We start from the raw sequence: 19,172 nt of genomic DNA, 5'->3' as shown, positions 1-19,172 counted from the left end.
CCCAGTAGGAGCAGGTATCCATATTGGCCCTCCCCAGTAGGAGCAGGTATCCATATTGGCCCTCCCCAGTAGGAGCAGGTATCCATATTGGCCCTCCCCAGTAGGAGCAGGTATCCATATTGGCCCTCCCCAGTAGGAGCAGGTATCCATATTGGCCCTCCCCAGTAGGAGCAGGTATCCATATTGGCCCTCCCCAGTAGGAGCAGGTATCCATATTGGCCCTCCCCAGTAGGAGCAGGTATCCATATTGGCCCTCCCCAGTAGGAGCAGGTATCCATATTGGCCCTCCCCAGTAGGAGCAGGTATCCATATTGGCCCTCCCCAGTAGGAGCAGGTATCCATATTGGCCCTCCCCAGTAGGAGCAGGTATCCATATTGGCCCTCCCCAGTAGGAGCAGGTATCCATATTGGCCCTCCCCAGTAGGAGCAGGTATCCATATTGGCCCTCCCCAGTAGGAGCAGGTATCCATATTGGCCCTCCCCAGTAGGAGCAGGTATCCATATTGGCCCTCCCCAGTAGGAGCAGGTATCCATATTGGCCCTCCCCAGTAGGAGCAGGTATCCATATTGGCCCTCCCCAGTAGGAGCAGGTATCCATATTGGCCCTCCCCAGTAGGAGCAGGTATCCATATTGGCCCTCCCCAGTAGGAGCAGGTATCCATATTGGCCCTCCCCAGTAGGAGCAGGTATCCATATTGGCCCTCCCCAGTAGGAGCAGGTCTCCATAGGAATGAATGGAATTCTACAGTGTTTCAATTAAATGTTTCAAGGACAAGATCACATGTATTTAAGTACTTTGTTGTTGTAGTGGGGACAGTAAATTTAGAATTATAAAAAAATTATACTTTAAGGAAAATGTTTTTATATAAATACAGTGGGGGAAAAAAGTATTTAGTCAGCCACCAATTGTGCAAGTTCTCCCACTTAAAAAGATGAGAGAGGCCTGAAATTTTCATCATAGGTACACGTCAACTATGACTGACAAAATGAGGAAAAAAAACCCAGAAAATCACATTGTAGGATTTTTTATGAATTTATTTGCAAATTATGGTGGAAAATAAGTATTTGGTCAATAACAAAAGTTTTTTGTTATATACCCTTTGTTGGCAATGACACAGGTCAAACGTTTTCTGTAAGTCTTCACAAGGTTTTCACACACTGTTGCTGGTATTTTGGCCCATTCCTCCATGCAGATCTCCTCTAGAGCAGTGATGTTTTGGGGCTGTCGCTGGGCAACACGGACTTTCAACTCCCTCCAAAGATTTTCTATGGGGTTGAGATCTGGAGACTGGCTAGGCCACTCCAGGACCTTGAAATGCTTCTTACGAAGCCACTCCTTCGTTGCCCGGGCGGTGTGTTTGGGATCATTGTCATGCTGAACGACCCAGCCACGTTTCATCTTCAATGCCCTTGTTGATGGAAGGAGGTTTTCACTCAAAATCTCACGATACATGGCCCCATTCATTCTTTCCTTTACACGGATCAGTCGTCCTGGTCCCTTTGCTTAAAAACAGCCCCAAAGCATAATGTTTCCACCCCCATGCTTCACAGTAGGTATGGTGTTCTTTGGATGCAACTCAGCATTCTTTGTCCTGCAAACACGAAGAGTTGAATTTTTACCAAAAAGTTATATTTTGGTTTCATCTGACCATATGACATTCTCCCAATCCTCTTCTGGATCATCCAAATGCACTCTAGCAAACTTCAGACGGGCCTGGACATGTACTGGCTTAAGCAGGGCGACACGTCTGACACTGCAGGATTTGAGTCCCTGGCGGCGTAGTGTGTTACTGATGGTAGGCTTTGTTACTTTGGTCCCAGCTCTCTGCAGTTCATTCACTAGGTCCCCCCGTGTGGTTCTGGGATTTTTGCTCACCGTTCTTGTGATCATTTTGACCCCACGGGGTGAGATCTTGCGTGGAGCCCCAGATCGAGGGAGATTATCAGTGGTCTTGTATGTCTTCCATTTCCTAATAATTGCTCCCACAGTTGATTTCTTCAAACCAAGCTGCTTACCTATTGCAGATTCAGTCTTCCCAGCCTGGTGCAGGTCTACAATTTTGTTTCTGGTGTCCTTTGACAGCTCTTTGGTCTTGGCCATAGTGGATTTTGGAGTATGACTTTTGAGGTTGTGGACAGGTGTCTTTTATACTGATAACAAGTTCAAACAGGTGCCATTAATACAGGTAACGAGTGGAGGACAGAGGAGCCTCTTAAAGAAGAAGTTACAGGTCTGTGAGAGCCAGAAATCTTGCTTGTTTGTAGGTGACCAAATAGTTATTTTCCACCATAATTTGCAAATAAATTCATTAAAAATCCTACAATGGGATTTTCTGGATATTTTTTTCTCAATTTGTCTGTCATAGTTGACGTGTACCTATGATGAAAATTACAGGCCTCTCTCATCTTTTTAAGTGGGAGAACTTGCACAATTGGTGGCTGACTAAATACTTTTTTTCCCCACTGTATATATTTAGCTCACATAATATAATTTAAAAGTATTGCACTAAAGCTGCAATATGTAACAAATAACTCCCCCTTTTCTGGCCCACAAATTGATTTTGACAAACAAATCGGTCCCCAAAAAAAGATGTGCGGCCCTCCGTTGAATATTGAAATCCCGATGTGGAGGTGTAGTGTTGGATGATACTGGTGACTGATCCTAGGTGTAGTGTGGAGGGACTAACCCAGCTGTTGGATGATACTGGTGACTGATCCTAGGTGTAGTGTGGAGGGACTAACCCAGCTGTTGGATGATACTGGTGACTGATCCTAGGTGTAGTGTGGAGGGACTAACCCAGCTGTTGGATGATACTGGTGACTGATCCTAGGTGTAGTGTGGAGGGACTAACCCAGCTGTTGGATGATACTGGTGACTGATCCTAGGTGTAGTGTGGAGGGACTAACCCAGCTGTTGGATGATACTGGTGACTGATCCTAGGTGTAGTGTGGAGGGACTAACCCAGCTGTTGGATGATACTGGTGACTGATCCTAGGTGTAGTGTGGAGGGACTAACCCAGCTGTTGGATGATACTGGTGACTGATCCTAGGTGTAGTGTGGAGGGACTAACCCAGCTGTTGGATGATACTGGTGACTGATCCTAGGTGTAGTGTGGAGGGACTAACCCAGCTGTTGGGATGATACTGGTGACTGATCCTAGGTGTAGTGTGGAGGGACTAACCCAGCTGTTGGATGATACTGGTGACTGATCCTAGGTGTAGTGTGGAGGGACTAACCCAGCTGTTGGATGATACTGGTGACTGATCCTAGGTGTAGTGTGGAGGGACTAACCCAGCTGTTGGATGATACTGGTGACTGATCCTAGGGGCAGTATCTCCGCCTCCTCTGGTAGAACCACCGTCAACTCCTCTACAGCAGGCAACTCCTACACACACACACAAAATAGTTCAGCAAATTTGTCAATGTGAATACGGTGCTAATTTTATTTTTATTCACATGAAGTTCTGAATTCCCAGAGTAGAGGTCAGGGGTTAGAGAGGTCAGGAGTACCTCAGGCAGGGTCTCGCCCAGTGTTCTGATGGAACAGGGTTTCCTTGCCCGACTGAAGCCTTCATCGTCATCTTCCTCTTCATCTGCCTGACCTGACACAACAGCCAGCGTCACACAGGAGGAAGAGGAGTCTGAGTCACTGTCTGAGGAGGTGCTGCTGCCGTCCCGCTGGTCCCTGGCACACACCCCGTCCTGGGGGAGATCCTGGGGGAGGTCCTGGGGGGGGGTCCTCCCCGTCCTGGGGGAGGTCCTGGGGGGGGTCCTCCCCGTCCTGGGGGAGGTCCTGGGGGGGGTCCTGGGGGAGGTCCTGGGGGGGGTCCTCCCCGTCCTGGGGGAGGTCCTGGGGGAGGTCCTGGGGGAGGTCCTCCCCGTCCTGGGGGAGGTCCTGGGGGAGGTCCTCCCCGTCCTGGGGGGGGTCCTGGGGGAGGGGGGTGTGTCCGTCTCCCAGCTCGGAGCTCCAGACAGAGTTGAGATTCTCCGTAACCTCCATCTCCTCCGCTCCTCCCGTTAACTCTCCCGGTAAGCGGCTATCTGGGGTCACGGAGGTCAGTCCCTGAGGTTCTGTCTCAGCTGTGCATCTGTCCTCCCGGTGCTCGGTGCTGGTACCGTTGTTAGGTTCCGGTTCCTCTCCGTGTGTCTCTGCTGAGCTCTGAAGAACCTCCGGTACCACGGCCGTCTCCTCTGGTTGGGCCTCCATCCCGTTACCGGGTAGAGACTATATCACACCTGGGGACAAAGACACCACAACTACAGTCAACTGGGTTACAGTCACTAGGAACCAAACGGAACGAAGTGGGAGGGACTGAATTTGTTCAATAAGAAACGCTTTGGACTAGTTTTGTTGCAAAACGTTTTATTACTGTGTGTACTAATGAATACACCCCTGGTTGCCTCGGAAACCACAGTGGAGACCCCTCAAGATGACATCTGGACCTGGATACCTCACAGACTACAGTGGAGACCCCTCAAGATGACACCTGGACCTGGATACCTCACAGACCAGTGGAGACCCCTCAAGATGACACCTGGACCTGGATACCTCACAGACCAGTGGAGACCCCTCAAGATGACACCTGGACCTGGATACCTCACAGACCAGTGGAGACCCCTCAAGATGACATCTGGACCTGGATACCAGTTCCACAGCTTTTTGTTCAACAGGGCTGTTTATAGCAATTTAATGTAGGGAGGCCGTGACTGGCCTCCCACTCCATTTAAGGAACACCTGGGATAGGATAAAGCAATCCTTCTATCCCCCCCCCCCCCCCAAAAAAAAAAAAAAAAAACATATTATAAAGTGGTTATCCCACTGGCTATAAGGTGAATGCACCAATTTGTAAGTCGCTCTGGATAATATCGTCTGCTAAATGACGTAAATGTAAATGTAGGTGGCGGTATATGCACCTTAAAAGTTGTATGTGATATGCCAACCCAATCCCAAAGAAGAACCTGTCCTGCTCTGACAGAACTAGCTGGCTGCATTAGTCATTTAACTAGCTGCGGTTTGTAAAGCTAGCCGTTTCAAATACAACTGGAGGAACCGAAGCAAAGACCACCTAACCTGAAAGGTAGCTTGCTAGTCAACAAGGTCAAAAGGGTTTTATATTGGGTATTCGGTTCTATGATCAATTGCTATTGAACCAAGCATGCCATGACTATGAAAATGGTATATTCTGAATCAGTGGAGGATGGAGAAAAATCCACACCTTTTTTTTTTGGTGTGGATTGTTACCTATGAAGCTATCCACAATAATGATTAGCCACAAGTGTAATTTGCCATTCACCTTCAAAATAAAAGTCCCCCATTGAAACTGATGCAAACTGACATAATAATAATAATAATAATAATATGCCATTTAGCAGACGCTCTTATCCAAAGCGACTTACAGTCATGCGTGCATACATTTTTTTTGTGTATGGGTGGTCCCGGGGATCGAACCCACTACCTTGGCGTTACAAGCGCCGTGCTCTACCAGCTGAGCTACAGAGGACCACCATTTTCACATAAATAGTGAAATAATGCCATATTTGGCCTAGATAATAGTAAACGTCCAATATGAATGTTCAATAGGTACAACAGGCTGACTGGGCTAATGTGGCTCATTTCACACTGGTTTCAAAGTCCTGCAGTAAACGCTATGATGCTAATATGTGTAAACTCTTTGGAATGATAATCTGTGGATGTAACCGAGTAGGCTGATACCCCGTTTCATGGGTGTCCACTAGAGGTAAGGCTGTACAGGTCATATATGTATGCCTCGAATACAATTATACAGTCTAATACATCCACAGTGGGATTCCAACTATTTGTTTTACTGCTTGTCTAATTCATTATTGTACTTCTTTTTAATTTATGTAACAACATTCCAACCTTGTTTAGTATCATCTAGTGTAAATATGGCATATTATTCCGCTCCAGCCACGAGCCTGTCCTCCCCAATTAAGGTGCCACCAACCTCCTGTGGATTCAATAGCAAATTGAGGAGAGAATATCCACCGAATATGAAACTAATTTTACCTCGGTCAACTACCCTGCCCCATTTGTTACTTACAGATATTAGCTAACGTTAGAACTAGTTAGGTAACTAGTCTACTAGCCATATCTATGAAAAAAAAGACGTTTTCCAATCGGAGTTCATACCACTGGAGTTAAATTCGTAGGTAGTCCACTAGCTAAAACAGTTATGTAGCTTGGTTGCTAGCTTGCTAGGCATTCTCAGAACCAGATAACGTTACTGTTAGTCAGCGTTTTAAATTCTCTTTGGTAATGTATCGCCAATTCTGTATTATATCAGTGACATTACTACAATATTGCTTATCATATTACAGACGTGAAGATGGACTTACGTTAGAGTAGTTAAGGCTACAAAGCTGTTCTCTCAGCAGTCTGCTCTCTGCTACTCTCAGTACTCTGCTGTCTATTCTCTCCGCAACCGCTAAGTTATGTTCGCAACACGTTTTGATTCGGAAACAACGTGGTCTTGTTGTCTTCCGGGTTGTGGAACCTTTCTTTCCGCCGCCCGGTGAAATGACGGACAGTGTTGTCCGACGGACGAGCAGCATCCGCCGGAGTTGTCAATACAGAACGTGTGTGTTCAACCGATGATCTAACTTCGCACATTCAACTAAAACATGGTAAAATTACACTTATTTAACATGTATCTATATTTGCATGAATATATTTAGCTATATTTATATAACGTTATAGCGCTCTTAGAACCTAGTGAATGTATACTGAACAAAAATATAAACGCAACAATTTCAACGTTTTTACTGAGTTACAGTTCATATAAGGAAATCAGTCAATTGAAATAAATTCATTAGGCCCTAATCTATGGATTTCACGTTACTTTCACAAGCGCCAAGTCTAGGTCCAAAAAGCTTCTACCCCCAAGCCATAAGACTGCTGAACATCTAATCAAATGGCTACCCGGACTACTTGCGTTGAACTCCCCCTTTTTTTACGCTGCTGCTACTCTGTTTATTATCTATGCAGTCACTTTACCCCTACCAACATGTACAAATTACCTCGACTAACCTGTACGCCCGCAGATAGCCTCGTTATTGTTTTTTAACTTTAGTTTATTTAGTAAACATTTTCTTAACTCTTATTTTTCTTGAAACTGCATTGTTGGTTAAGGGCTTGTAAGTAAGTATTTCACTATAAGGTCTACACCTGTTGTATTCAGCGCATGTGACAAACACATTTTAATTTGATTTGACTGGGCAGGGGCGCAGCGATGGGTGGGCCTGGGAGGGCATAGGTCCACCCAGAATGAGTTTTCCCCCTCAAAAGGGCTTTATTACAGACAGAAATACTCCTCAGTTTCATCAGCTGTCTGTGTGGCTGGTCTCAGACGATCCCGCAGGTGAAGAAGTCGGATGTGGAGGTCCTGGGCTGGTGTGGTGACACGTGGTCTGCGGTTATGAGGCCAAACTGCCAAATTCTCTAAAATGACGTTGGAGGCGGCTTATGGTAGATAAATGAACATTCAATTCTTAGGCAACAGCTCTGGTGGACATTCCTGCAGTCAGCCTGCCAATTGCACGCTCCCTCGAAACTTGAGACATCTGTGGCATTGTGTTGTGGGACAAAACTTCACATTTTAGTGGCCTTTTATACTCCCCAGCACAAGGTGCACGGGTGTAATGATCATGCTGTTTAATCAGCTTCTTGATATGCCACACCCGGAGAAATGCTCACTAACTGGGATGTAAACAAATTTATGCACAACATTTGAAAGAAATAAGCTTTCTTTGCGTATGGAACATTTCTGGGATCTTTTATTTCAGTTAATGAAACATGGGACCAACACTTTACATGTTGCTTTCATATTTTAGTTTAGAATAATGTACGACAGTGTTCTAACTGTTGTGTGTCTGTATCGTGTGTGTGTGTGTGTGTGTGTGTGTGTGTGTGTGTGTGTGTGTGTGTGTGTGTGTGTAGCCGAAGGCGGGGAAAGGTAAACCAACTCAGAAGGAGAAGGTGTGTCATCCCTATAGCAGGAAAGCTGCTTACCTGGCCAGCCAGGAGATACGCCTCGGGAAGAAGGAGAGGTAAGGAGGGAGGGAGAGGAAGTCTGCTTACCTGGCCAGCCAGGACATAAAATACCAATCAAAAGTTTGGACAGACATTCTAGGGTTTTTCTTTATTTTTACTATTTTCCACCTTGTAGAATAATAGTGAAGACATCAAAACTATGAAATAACACATGGAATCATGTAGGACTACTGTTAAACAAACCAACATATATTTTATATTTGAGATCCTTCAAAGTAGCCACCCTTTGCCTTGATAACAGCTTTGCACGCTCTTGGCATTCTCTCAACCAGCTTCATGAGGAATGCTTTTCCAACAGTCTTGAAGGAGTTCCCACATATGCTGAGCACTTGTTGGCTGCTTTTCCTTCACTCTGCGGTTCAACTCATCCCAAACCATCTCAATTGGGTTGAGGTCGGGGGATTCTGGAGGCCAGGTCATGTGATGCAGCTCTCCATCACTCTCCTTCTTGGTCAAATAGCCCTTACACAGCCTGGAGGTGTGTTTGGTGTCATTGTCCTGTTGAAAAACAAATGATAGTCCCACTAAGCGCAAACCAGATGGGATGGCATATTGCTGCAGAATGCTGTGTAAGTGTGCCTTGAATTCTAAATAAATCACTGACAGTGTCACCAGCAAAGCACCATCGCACCTCCTTTCCACCGGTCTAATATCCATTGCTCGTGTTTCTTGGCCCAAGCAAGTCTCTTCTTCTTATTGGTGTCCTTTAGTAGTGGTTTCTTTGCAGCAATTCGACCATGAAGGCCTGATTCACACAGTCCCCTCTGAACAGTTGATGTTGATGAATCTGGTTGAGAGAATGCCAAGAGTGTGCAAAGCTGTCATCAAGGCAAAGGGTGGCTACTTTGAAGAATATAAAATATATTTAGATTTGTTTAACACTTTTTTTGGTTACTACATGATTCCATATGTGTTATTTCATAGTTTTGATGTCTTCACTATTATTCTACAATGTAGAAAATAGTAAAAATAAAGAAAACCCTGGAATGAGTAGGTGTGTCCAAACTTTTGACTGGTACAGTACGTCTGGGAAAGAGGGAATCCTGTATATTGCTATATATTTATAAAGTTAAGTCTGTATCTCTGCCTCCAGACAGAAGAGTGAGAAGGCCACTCGTCTCAACAGCATCGGTGAGTCTGACAGTCTGTTACTATACTACTGTTACTATACTACTGTGTTACTATACTACTGTGTTACTATACTACTATACTACTGTGTTACTATACAACTGTGTTACTATACTACTGTACTACTGTGTTACTATACTACTGTGTTACTATACTACTGTGTTACTATACTACTATACTACTGTGTTACTATACTACTATACTACTGTGTTACTATACTACTGTGTTACTATACTACTGTACTACTGTGTTACTATACTACTGTGTTACTATACTACTGTGTTACTATACTACTGTACTACTGTGTTACTATACTACTGTGTTACTGTACTACTGTGTTACTATACTACTGTGTTACTATACTACTGTGTTACTATACTACTATACTACTGTGTTACTGTACTACTGTGTTACTATACTACTGTGTTACTATACTACTATACTACTGTGTTACTATACTACTGTGTTACTATACTACTATACTACTGTGTTACTGTGTTACTATACTACTGTGTTACTATACTACTGTGTTACTATACTACTGTACTACTGTGTTACTATACTACTGTGTTACTATACTACTGTGTTACTATACTACTGTACTACTGTGTTACTATACTACTGTACTACTGTGTTACTATACTACTATACTACTGTGTTACTATACTACTGTGTTACTATACTACTGTGTTACTATACTACTTTGTTACTGTACTACTGTACTACTGTGTTACTATACTACTGTACTACTGTTACTATACTACTGTACTACTGTGTTACTATACTACTGTGTTACTATACTACTATACTACTGTGTTACTATACTACTGTGTTACTATACTACTGTACTACTGTGTTACTATACTACTGTACTACTGTGTTACTATACTATTGTGTTACTATACTACTGTACTAATGTGTTACTATACTACTGTGTTACTATACTACTGTACTACTATACTACTGTGTTACTATACTACTGTGTTACTATACTACTGTGTTACTATACTACTGTACTACTGTACTACTATACTACTGTGTTACTATACTACTGTGTTACTATACTACTGTGTTACTATACTACTGTGTTACTATACTACTGTGTTACTGTGTTACTATACAACTGTGTTACTATACTACTGTACTACTGTGTTACTATACAACTGTGTTACTATACTACTGTGTTACTGTACTACTGTGTTACTATACTACTGTGTTACTATACTACTGTGTTACTGTACTACTGTGTTACTATACTACTATAAAACTGTGTTACTATACTACTGTACTACTATACTACTGTGTTACTATACTACTGTGTTACTATACTACTGTACTACTGTGTTACTATACTACTGTACTACTGTACTACTATACTACTGTGTTACTATACTACTGTGTTACTATACTACTGTGTTACTATACTACTGTACTACTGTGTTACTATACTACTGTACTACTGTACTACTGTGTTACTATACTACTGTACTGCTGTGTTACTATACTACTGTGTTACTATACTACTGTACTACTATACTACTGTGTTACTATACTACTATACTACTATACTGCTGTGTTACTATACTACTGTGTTACTGTACTACTGTACTACTATACTACTGTGTTACTATACTACTGTACTACTGTACTACTATACTACTGTGTTACTGTACTACTGTGTTACTGTACTACTGTGTTACTATACTACTGTACTACTGTGTTACTATACTACTGTACTACTGTGTTACTATACGACTGTACTACTGTGTTACTATACTACTGTGTCACCATACTACTGTGTTACTATACTACTGTGTTACTATACTACTATACTACTGTGTTACTATACTACTGTGTTACTATACTACTATACTACTGTGTTACTATACTACTGTACTACTGTGTTACTATACTACTGTGTTACCATACTACTGTGTTACTATACTACTGTGTTACTATACTACTGTGTTACTGTGTTACTATACAACTGTGTTACTATACTACTGTACTACTGTACTACTGTACTACTGTGTTACTATACTACTGTGTTACCATACTACTGTGTTACTATACTACTGTGTTACTATACTACTGTGTTACTGTGTTACTATACAACTGTGTTACTATACTACTGTACTACTGTGTTACTATACTACTGTGTTACTATACTACTGTGTTACTATACTACTATACTACTGTGTTACTATACTACTGTGTTACTATACTACTGTGTTACTATACTACTGTGTTACCATACTACTGTGTTACTATACTACTGTGTTACTATACTACTGTGTTACTATACTACTATACTACTGTGTTACTATACTACTGTGTTACTATACTACTTTACTACTGTGTTACTATACTACTGTGTTACTATACTACTATACTACTGTTTTACTATACTACTGTGTTACTATACTACTGTACTACTGTGTTACTATACTACTGTGTTACTATACTACTGTGTTACTATACTACTGTGTTACTATACTACTGTACTACTGTACTACTGTGTTACTATACTACTGTGTTACTATACTACTGTGTTACTATACTACTGTACTACTGTGTTACTATACTACTGTGTTACTATACTACTGTGTTACTATACTACTATACTACTGTGTTACTGTACTACTGTACTACTGTGTTACTATACTACTGTGTTACTATACTACTGTGTTACTGTACTACTGTGTTACTGTACTACTGTACTACTGTGTTACTATACTACTGTACTACTGTGTTACTGTACTACTGTACTACTGTGTTACTATACTACTGTGTTACTATACTACTGTGTTACTATACTACTGTGTTACTATACCACTGTACTACTGTGTTACTGTACTACTGTACTACTGTGTTACTATACTACTGTGTTACTATACTACTATACTACTGTGTTACTATACTACTGTGTTACTATACCACTGTACTACTGTGTTACTGTACTACTGTACTACTGTGTTACTATACTACTGTACTACTGTTACTATACTACTGTACTACTGTGTTACTATACTACTGTGTTACTATACTACTGTGTTACTATACTACTATACTACTGTGTTACTATACTACTGTGTTACTATACCACTGTACTACTGTGTTACTATACTACTGTGTTACTATACTACTGTACTACTGTGTTACTATACTACTGTGTTACTATACTACTGTGTTACTATACTACTGTGTTACTATACTACTATACTACTGTGTTACTATACTACTATAATACTGTGTTACTATACTACTGTACTACTGTGTTACTATACTACTGTACTACTGTGTTACTATACTACTATACTACTGTGTTACTATACTACTATAATACTGTGTTGCTATACTACTGTGTTACTATACTACTGTGTTACTGTACTACTGTGTTACTATACTGCTGTGTTACTATACTACTATAATACTGTGTTACTATACTACTGTGTTACTGTACTACTGTGTTACTATACTGCTGTGTTACTATACTACTGTACTACTGTGTTACTATACTACTGTACTACTGTGTTACTATACTACTATACTACTGTGTTACTATACTACTATAATACTGTGTTGCTATACTACTGTGTTACTATACTACTGTGTTACTGTACTACTGTGTTACTATACTGCTGTGTTACTATACTACTGTGTTACTATACTACTATACTACTGTGTTACTATACTACTGTACTACTGTGTTACTATACTACTATACTACTGTGTTACTATACTACTATAATACTGTGTTGCTATACTACTGTGTTACTATACTACTGTGTTACTGTACTACTGTGTTACTATACTACTGTGTTACTATACTACTGTGTTACTATACTACTATACTACTGTGTTACTGTACTACTGTGTTACTGTACTACTGTGTTACTATACTACTGTACTACTGTGTTACTGTACTACTGTGTTACTATACTACTGTACTACTATACTACTGTGTTACTATACTACTGTGTTACTGTGTTACTATACTACTGTGTTACTGTGTTACTATACTACTGTGTTACTGTGTTACTATACTACTGTGTTACTGTGTTACTATACTACTGTGTTACTGTACTACTGTGTTACTATACTACTGTGTTACTATACTACTGTGTTACTATACTACTATACTACTGTGTTACTGTACTACTGTGTTACTGTACTACTGTGTTACTATACTACTGTACTACTGTGTTACTGTACTACTGTGTTACTATACTACTGTACTACTATACTACTGTACTACTGTACCACTGTGTTACTGTACTACTGTGTTACTATACTACTGTACTACTGTGTTACTGTACTACTGTACTACTGTGTTACTATACTACTGTGTTACTATACTACTATACTACTGTGTTACTATACTACTGTGTTACTATACTACTATACTACTGTGTTACTATACTACTGTGTTACTATACTACTATACTACTGTGTTACTATACTACTGTGTTACTATACTACTATACTACTGTGTTACTATACTACTGTACTACTGTGTTACTATACTACTGTGTTACTATACTACTGTGTTACTATACTACTGTACTACTGTGTTACTATACTATTGTGTTACTATACTACTATACTACTGTGTTACTATACTACTGTGTTACTATACTACTGTGTTACTATACTACTGTACTACTGTGTTACTATACTACTATACTACTGTGTTACTATACTACTGTACTACTGTGTTACTATACTACTGTGTTACTATACTACTGTGTTACTATACTACTGTACTACTGTGTTACTATACTATTGTGTTACTATACTACTGTACTAATGTGTTACTATACTACTGTGTTACTATACTACTGTACTACTATACTACTGTGTTACTATACTACTGTGTTACTATACTACTGTGTTACTATACTACTGTACTACTGTACTACTATACTACTGTGTTACTATACTACTGTGTTACTATACTACTGTACTACTGTACTACTATACTACTGTGTTACTATACTACTGTGTTACTATACTACTGTGTTACTATACTACTGTGTTACTATACTACTGTGTTACTGTGTTACTATACAACTGTGTTACTATACTACTGTACTACTGTGTTACTATACAACTGTGTTACTATACTACTGTGTTACTGTACTACTGTGTTACTATACTACTGTGTTACTATACTACTGTGTTACTGTACTACTGTGTTACTATACTACTATAAAACTGTGTTACTATACTACTGTACTACTATACTACTGTGTTACTATACTACTGTGTTACTATACTACTGTACTACTGTGTTACTATACTACTGTACTACTGTACTACTATACTACTGTGTTACTATACTACTGTGTTACTATACTACTGTGTTACTATACTACTGTACTACTGTGTTACTATACTACTGTACTACTGTGTTACTATACTACTGTACTACTGTACTACTGTGTTACTATACTACTGTACTGCTGTGTTACTATACTACTGTGTTACTATACTACTGTACTACTATACTACTGTGTTACTATACTACTATACTACTATACTGCTGTGTTACTATACTACTGTGTTACTGTACTACTGTACTACTATACTACTGTGTTACTATACTACTGTACTACTGTACTACTATACTACTGTGTTACTGTACTACTGTGTTACTGTACTACTGTGTTACTATACTACTGTACTACTGTGTTACTATACTACTGTACTACTGAGTTACTATACGACTGTACTACTGTGTTACTATACTACTGTGTCACCATACTACTGTGTTACTATACTACTGTGTTACTATACTACTATACTACTGTGTTACTATACTACTGTGTTACTATACTACTATACTACTGTGTTACTATACTACTGTACTACTGTGTTACTATACTACTGTGTTACCATACTACTGTGTTACTATACTACTGTGTTACTATACTACTGTGTTACTGTGTTACTATACAACTGTGTTACTATACTACTGTACTACTGTACTACTGTACTACTGTGTTACTATACTACTGTGTTACCATACTACTGTGTTACTATACTACTGTGTTACTATACTACTGTGTTACTGTGTTACTATACAACTGTGTTACTATACTACTGTACTACTGTGTTACTATACTACTGTGTTACTATACTACTGTGTTACTATACTACTATACTACTGTGTTACTATACTACTGTGTTACTATACTACTGTGTTACTATACTACTGTGTTACCATACTACTGTGTTACTATACTACTGTGTTACTATACTAATGTGTTACTATACTACTATACTACTGTGTTACTATACTACTGTGTTACTATACTACTTTACTACTGTGTTACTATACTACTGTGTTACTATACTACTATACTACTGTTTTACTATACTACTGTGTTACTATACTACTGTACTACTGTGTTACTATACTACTGTGTTACTATACTACTGTGTTACTATACTACTGTGTTACTATACTACTGTACTACTGTACTACTGTGTTACTATACTACTGTGTTACTATACTACTGTGTTACTATACTACTGTACTACTGTGTTACTATACTACTGTGTTACTATACTACTGTGTTACTATACTACTATACTACTGTGTTACTGTACTACTGTACTACTGTGTTACTATACTACTGTGTTACTATACTACTGTGTTACTGTACTACTGTGTTACTGTACTACTGTACTACTGTGTTACTATACTACTGTACTACTGTGTTACTGTACTACTGTACTACTGTGTTACTATACTACTGTGTTACTATACTACTGTGTTACTATACTACTGTGTTACTATACCACTGTACTACTGTGTTACTGTACTACTGTACTACTGTGTTACTATACTACTGTGTTACTATACTACTATACTACTGTGTTACTATACTACTGTGTTACTATACCACTGTACTACTGTGTTACTGTACTACTGTACTACTGTGTTACTATACTACTGTACTACTGTTACTATACTACTGTACTACTGTGTTACTATACTACTGTGTTACTATACTACTGTGTTACTATACTACTATACTACTGTGTTACTATACTACTGTGTTACTATACCACTGTACTACTGTGTTACTATACTACTGTGTTACTATACTACTGTACTACTGTGTTACTATACTACTGTGTTACTATACTACTGTGTTACTATACTACTGTGTTACTATACTACTATACTACTGTGTTACTATACTACTATAATACTGTGTTACTATACTACTGTACTACTGTGTTACTATACTACTGTACTACTGTGTTACTATACTACTATACTACTGTGTTACTATACTACTATAATACTGTGTTGCTATACTACTGTGTTACTATACTACTGTGTTACTGTACTACTGTGTTACTATACTGCTGTGTTACTATACTACTATAATACTGTGTTACTATACTACTGTGTTACTGTACTACTGTGTTACTATACTGCTGTGTTACTATACTACTGTACTACTGTGTTACTATACTACTGTACTACTGTGTTACTATACTACTATACTACTGTGTTACTATACTACTATAATACTGTGTTGCTATACTACTGTGTTACTATACTACTGTGTTACTGTACTACTGTGTTACTATACTGCTGTGTTACTATACTACTGTGTTACTATACTACTATACTACTGTGTTACTATACTACTGTACTACTGTGTTACTATACTACTATACTACTGTGTTACTATACTACTATAATACTGTGTTGCTATACTACTGTGTTACTATACTACTGTGTTACTGTACTACTGTGTTACTATACTACTGTGTTACTATACTACTATACTACTGTGTTACTATACTACTGTGTTACTATACTACTATACTACTGTGTTACTATACTACTGTACTACTGTGTTACTATACTACTATACTACTGTGTTACTATACTACTATAATACTGTGTTGCTATACTACTGTGTTACTATACTACTGTGTTACTATACTGCTGTGTTACTATACTACTGTGTTACTATACTACTATACTACTGTGTTACTATACTACTGTACTACTGTGTTACTATACTACTATACTACTGTGTTACTATACTACTATAATACTGTGTTGCTATACTACTGTGTTACTATACTACTGTGTTACTGTACTACTGTGTTACTATACTACTGTGTTACTATACTACTGTGTTACTATACTACTATACTACTGTGTTACTGTACTACTGTGTTACTGTACTACTGTGTTACTATACTACTGTACTACTGTGTTACTATACTACTGTGTTACTGTGTTACTATACTACTGTGTTACTGTGTTACTATACTACTGTGTTACTGTGTTACTATACTACTGTGTTACTGTACTACTGTGTTACTATACTACTGTGTTACTATACTACTGTGTTACTATACTACTATACTACTGTGTTACTGTACTACTGTGTTACTGTACTACTGTGTTACTATACTACTGTACTACTGTGTTACTGTACTACTGTGTTACTATACTACTGTACTACTATACTACTGTACTACTGTACCACTGTGTTACTGTACTACTGTGTTACTATACTACTGTACTACTGTGTTACTGTACTACTGTACTACTGTGTTACTATACTACTGTGTTACTATACTACTATACTACTGTGTTACTATACTACTGTGTTACTATACTACTATACTACTGTGTTACTATACTACTGTGTTACTATACTACTATACTACTGTGTTACTATACTACTGTGTTACTATACTACTATACTACTGTGTTACTATACTACTGTGTTACTATACTTGCTGTGTTACTATACTACTATACTGCTGTGTTACTATACTACTATACTACTGTGTTACTATACTACTGTACTACTGTGTTACTATACTACTGTGTTACTATACTACTGTACTACTGTTTTACTATACTACTGTACTACTGTGTTACTATACTACTGTACTACTGTGTTACTATACTACTGTGTTACTATACTACTGTACTACTGTGTTACTATACTATTGTGTTACTATACTACTGTACTAATGTGTTACTATACTACTGTGTTACTATACTACTGTACTACTATACTACTGTGTTACTATACTACTGTGTTACTATACTACTGTGTTACTATACTACTGTACTACTGTACTACTATACTATTGTGTTACTATACTACTGTACTAATGTGTTACTATACTACTGTGTTACTATACTACTGTACTACTGTGTTACTATACTACTGTACTACTGTGTTACTATACTACTGTGTTACTATACTACTGTACTACTGTGTTACTATACTATTGTGTTACTATACTACTGTACTAATGTGTTACTATACTACTGTGTTACTATACTACTGTACTACTATACTACTGTGTTACTATACTACTGTGTTACTATACTACTGTGTTACTATACTACTGTACTACTGTACTACTATACTACTGTGTTACTATACTACTGTGTTACTATACTACTGTGTTACTATACTACTGTGTTACTATACTACTGTGTTACTATACTACTGTACTGCTGTGTTACTATACTACTGTGTTACTGTACTACTGTGTTACTATACTACTGTACTACTGTGTTACTATACTACTGTACTACTGTGTTACTATACGACTGTACTACTGTGTTACTATACTACTGTACTACTGTGTTACTATACTACTGTGTCACCATACTACTGTGTTACTATACTACTGTGTTACTATACTACTATACTACTGTGTTACTATACTACTGTACTACTGTGTTACTATACTACTGTGTTACTATACTACTGTACTACTATACTACTGTGTTACTATACTACTGTGTTACTATACTACTGTACTACTGTGTTACTATACTACTGTGTCACCATACTACTGCGTTACTATACTACTGTGTTACTATACTACTGTGTTACTATGCTACTATACTACTGTGTTACTATACTACTATACAACTGTGTTACTATACTACTATACTACCA

The 19,172-nt window shown here is 38.7% G+C and overlaps 2 protein-coding genes across 2 annotated transcripts in view; one reads left to right on the top strand and one right to left on the bottom strand.

Annotated features, from left to right (window-relative positions):
• LOC311124109 (H/ACA ribonucleoprotein complex non-core subunit NAF1-like) overlaps positions 1 to 3,743 on the bottom strand; it is a gene marked incomplete at both ends in the record, with an annotated part of 5,183 nt that extends 1,440 nt beyond the window's left edge. Inside the window, 2 exons of the mRNA XM_084198318.1 lie at positions 3,294 to 3,387; positions 3,513 to 3,743. Coding sequence (XP_084054444.1) covers positions 3,294 to 3,387; positions 3,513 to 3,743 — 325 coding nt within the window. The remainder of the gene's footprint in view (positions 1 to 3,293; positions 3,388 to 3,512) is intronic.
• Positions 3,744 to 5,976: 2,233 nt separating this feature from the next.
• The window catches only part of LOC311124108 (translation machinery-associated protein 16-like), a 36,267-nt gene continuing 23,071 nt past the window's right edge, over positions 5,977 to 19,172 (top strand). Inside the window, exons 1-3 of the mRNA XM_084198317.1 lie at positions 5,977 to 6,647; positions 7,960 to 8,069; positions 9,167 to 9,204. Coding sequence (XP_084054443.1) covers positions 6,645 to 6,647; positions 7,960 to 8,069; positions 9,167 to 9,204 — 151 coding nt within the window. The 5' untranslated portion in view covers positions 5,977 to 6,644. The remainder of the gene's footprint in view (positions 6,648 to 7,959; positions 8,070 to 9,166; positions 9,205 to 19,172) is intronic.

Source organism: Coregonus lavaretus, assembly GCF_964263955.1.
Source record: "Coregonus lavaretus genome assembly, contig: HAP1_SCAFFOLD_2648, whole genome shotgun sequence".
Taxonomy (NCBI): domain Eukaryota; kingdom Metazoa; phylum Chordata; class Actinopteri; order Salmoniformes; family Salmonidae; genus Coregonus; species Coregonus lavaretus.
This window is presented reverse-complemented; position numbering and strand designations above follow the sequence as displayed.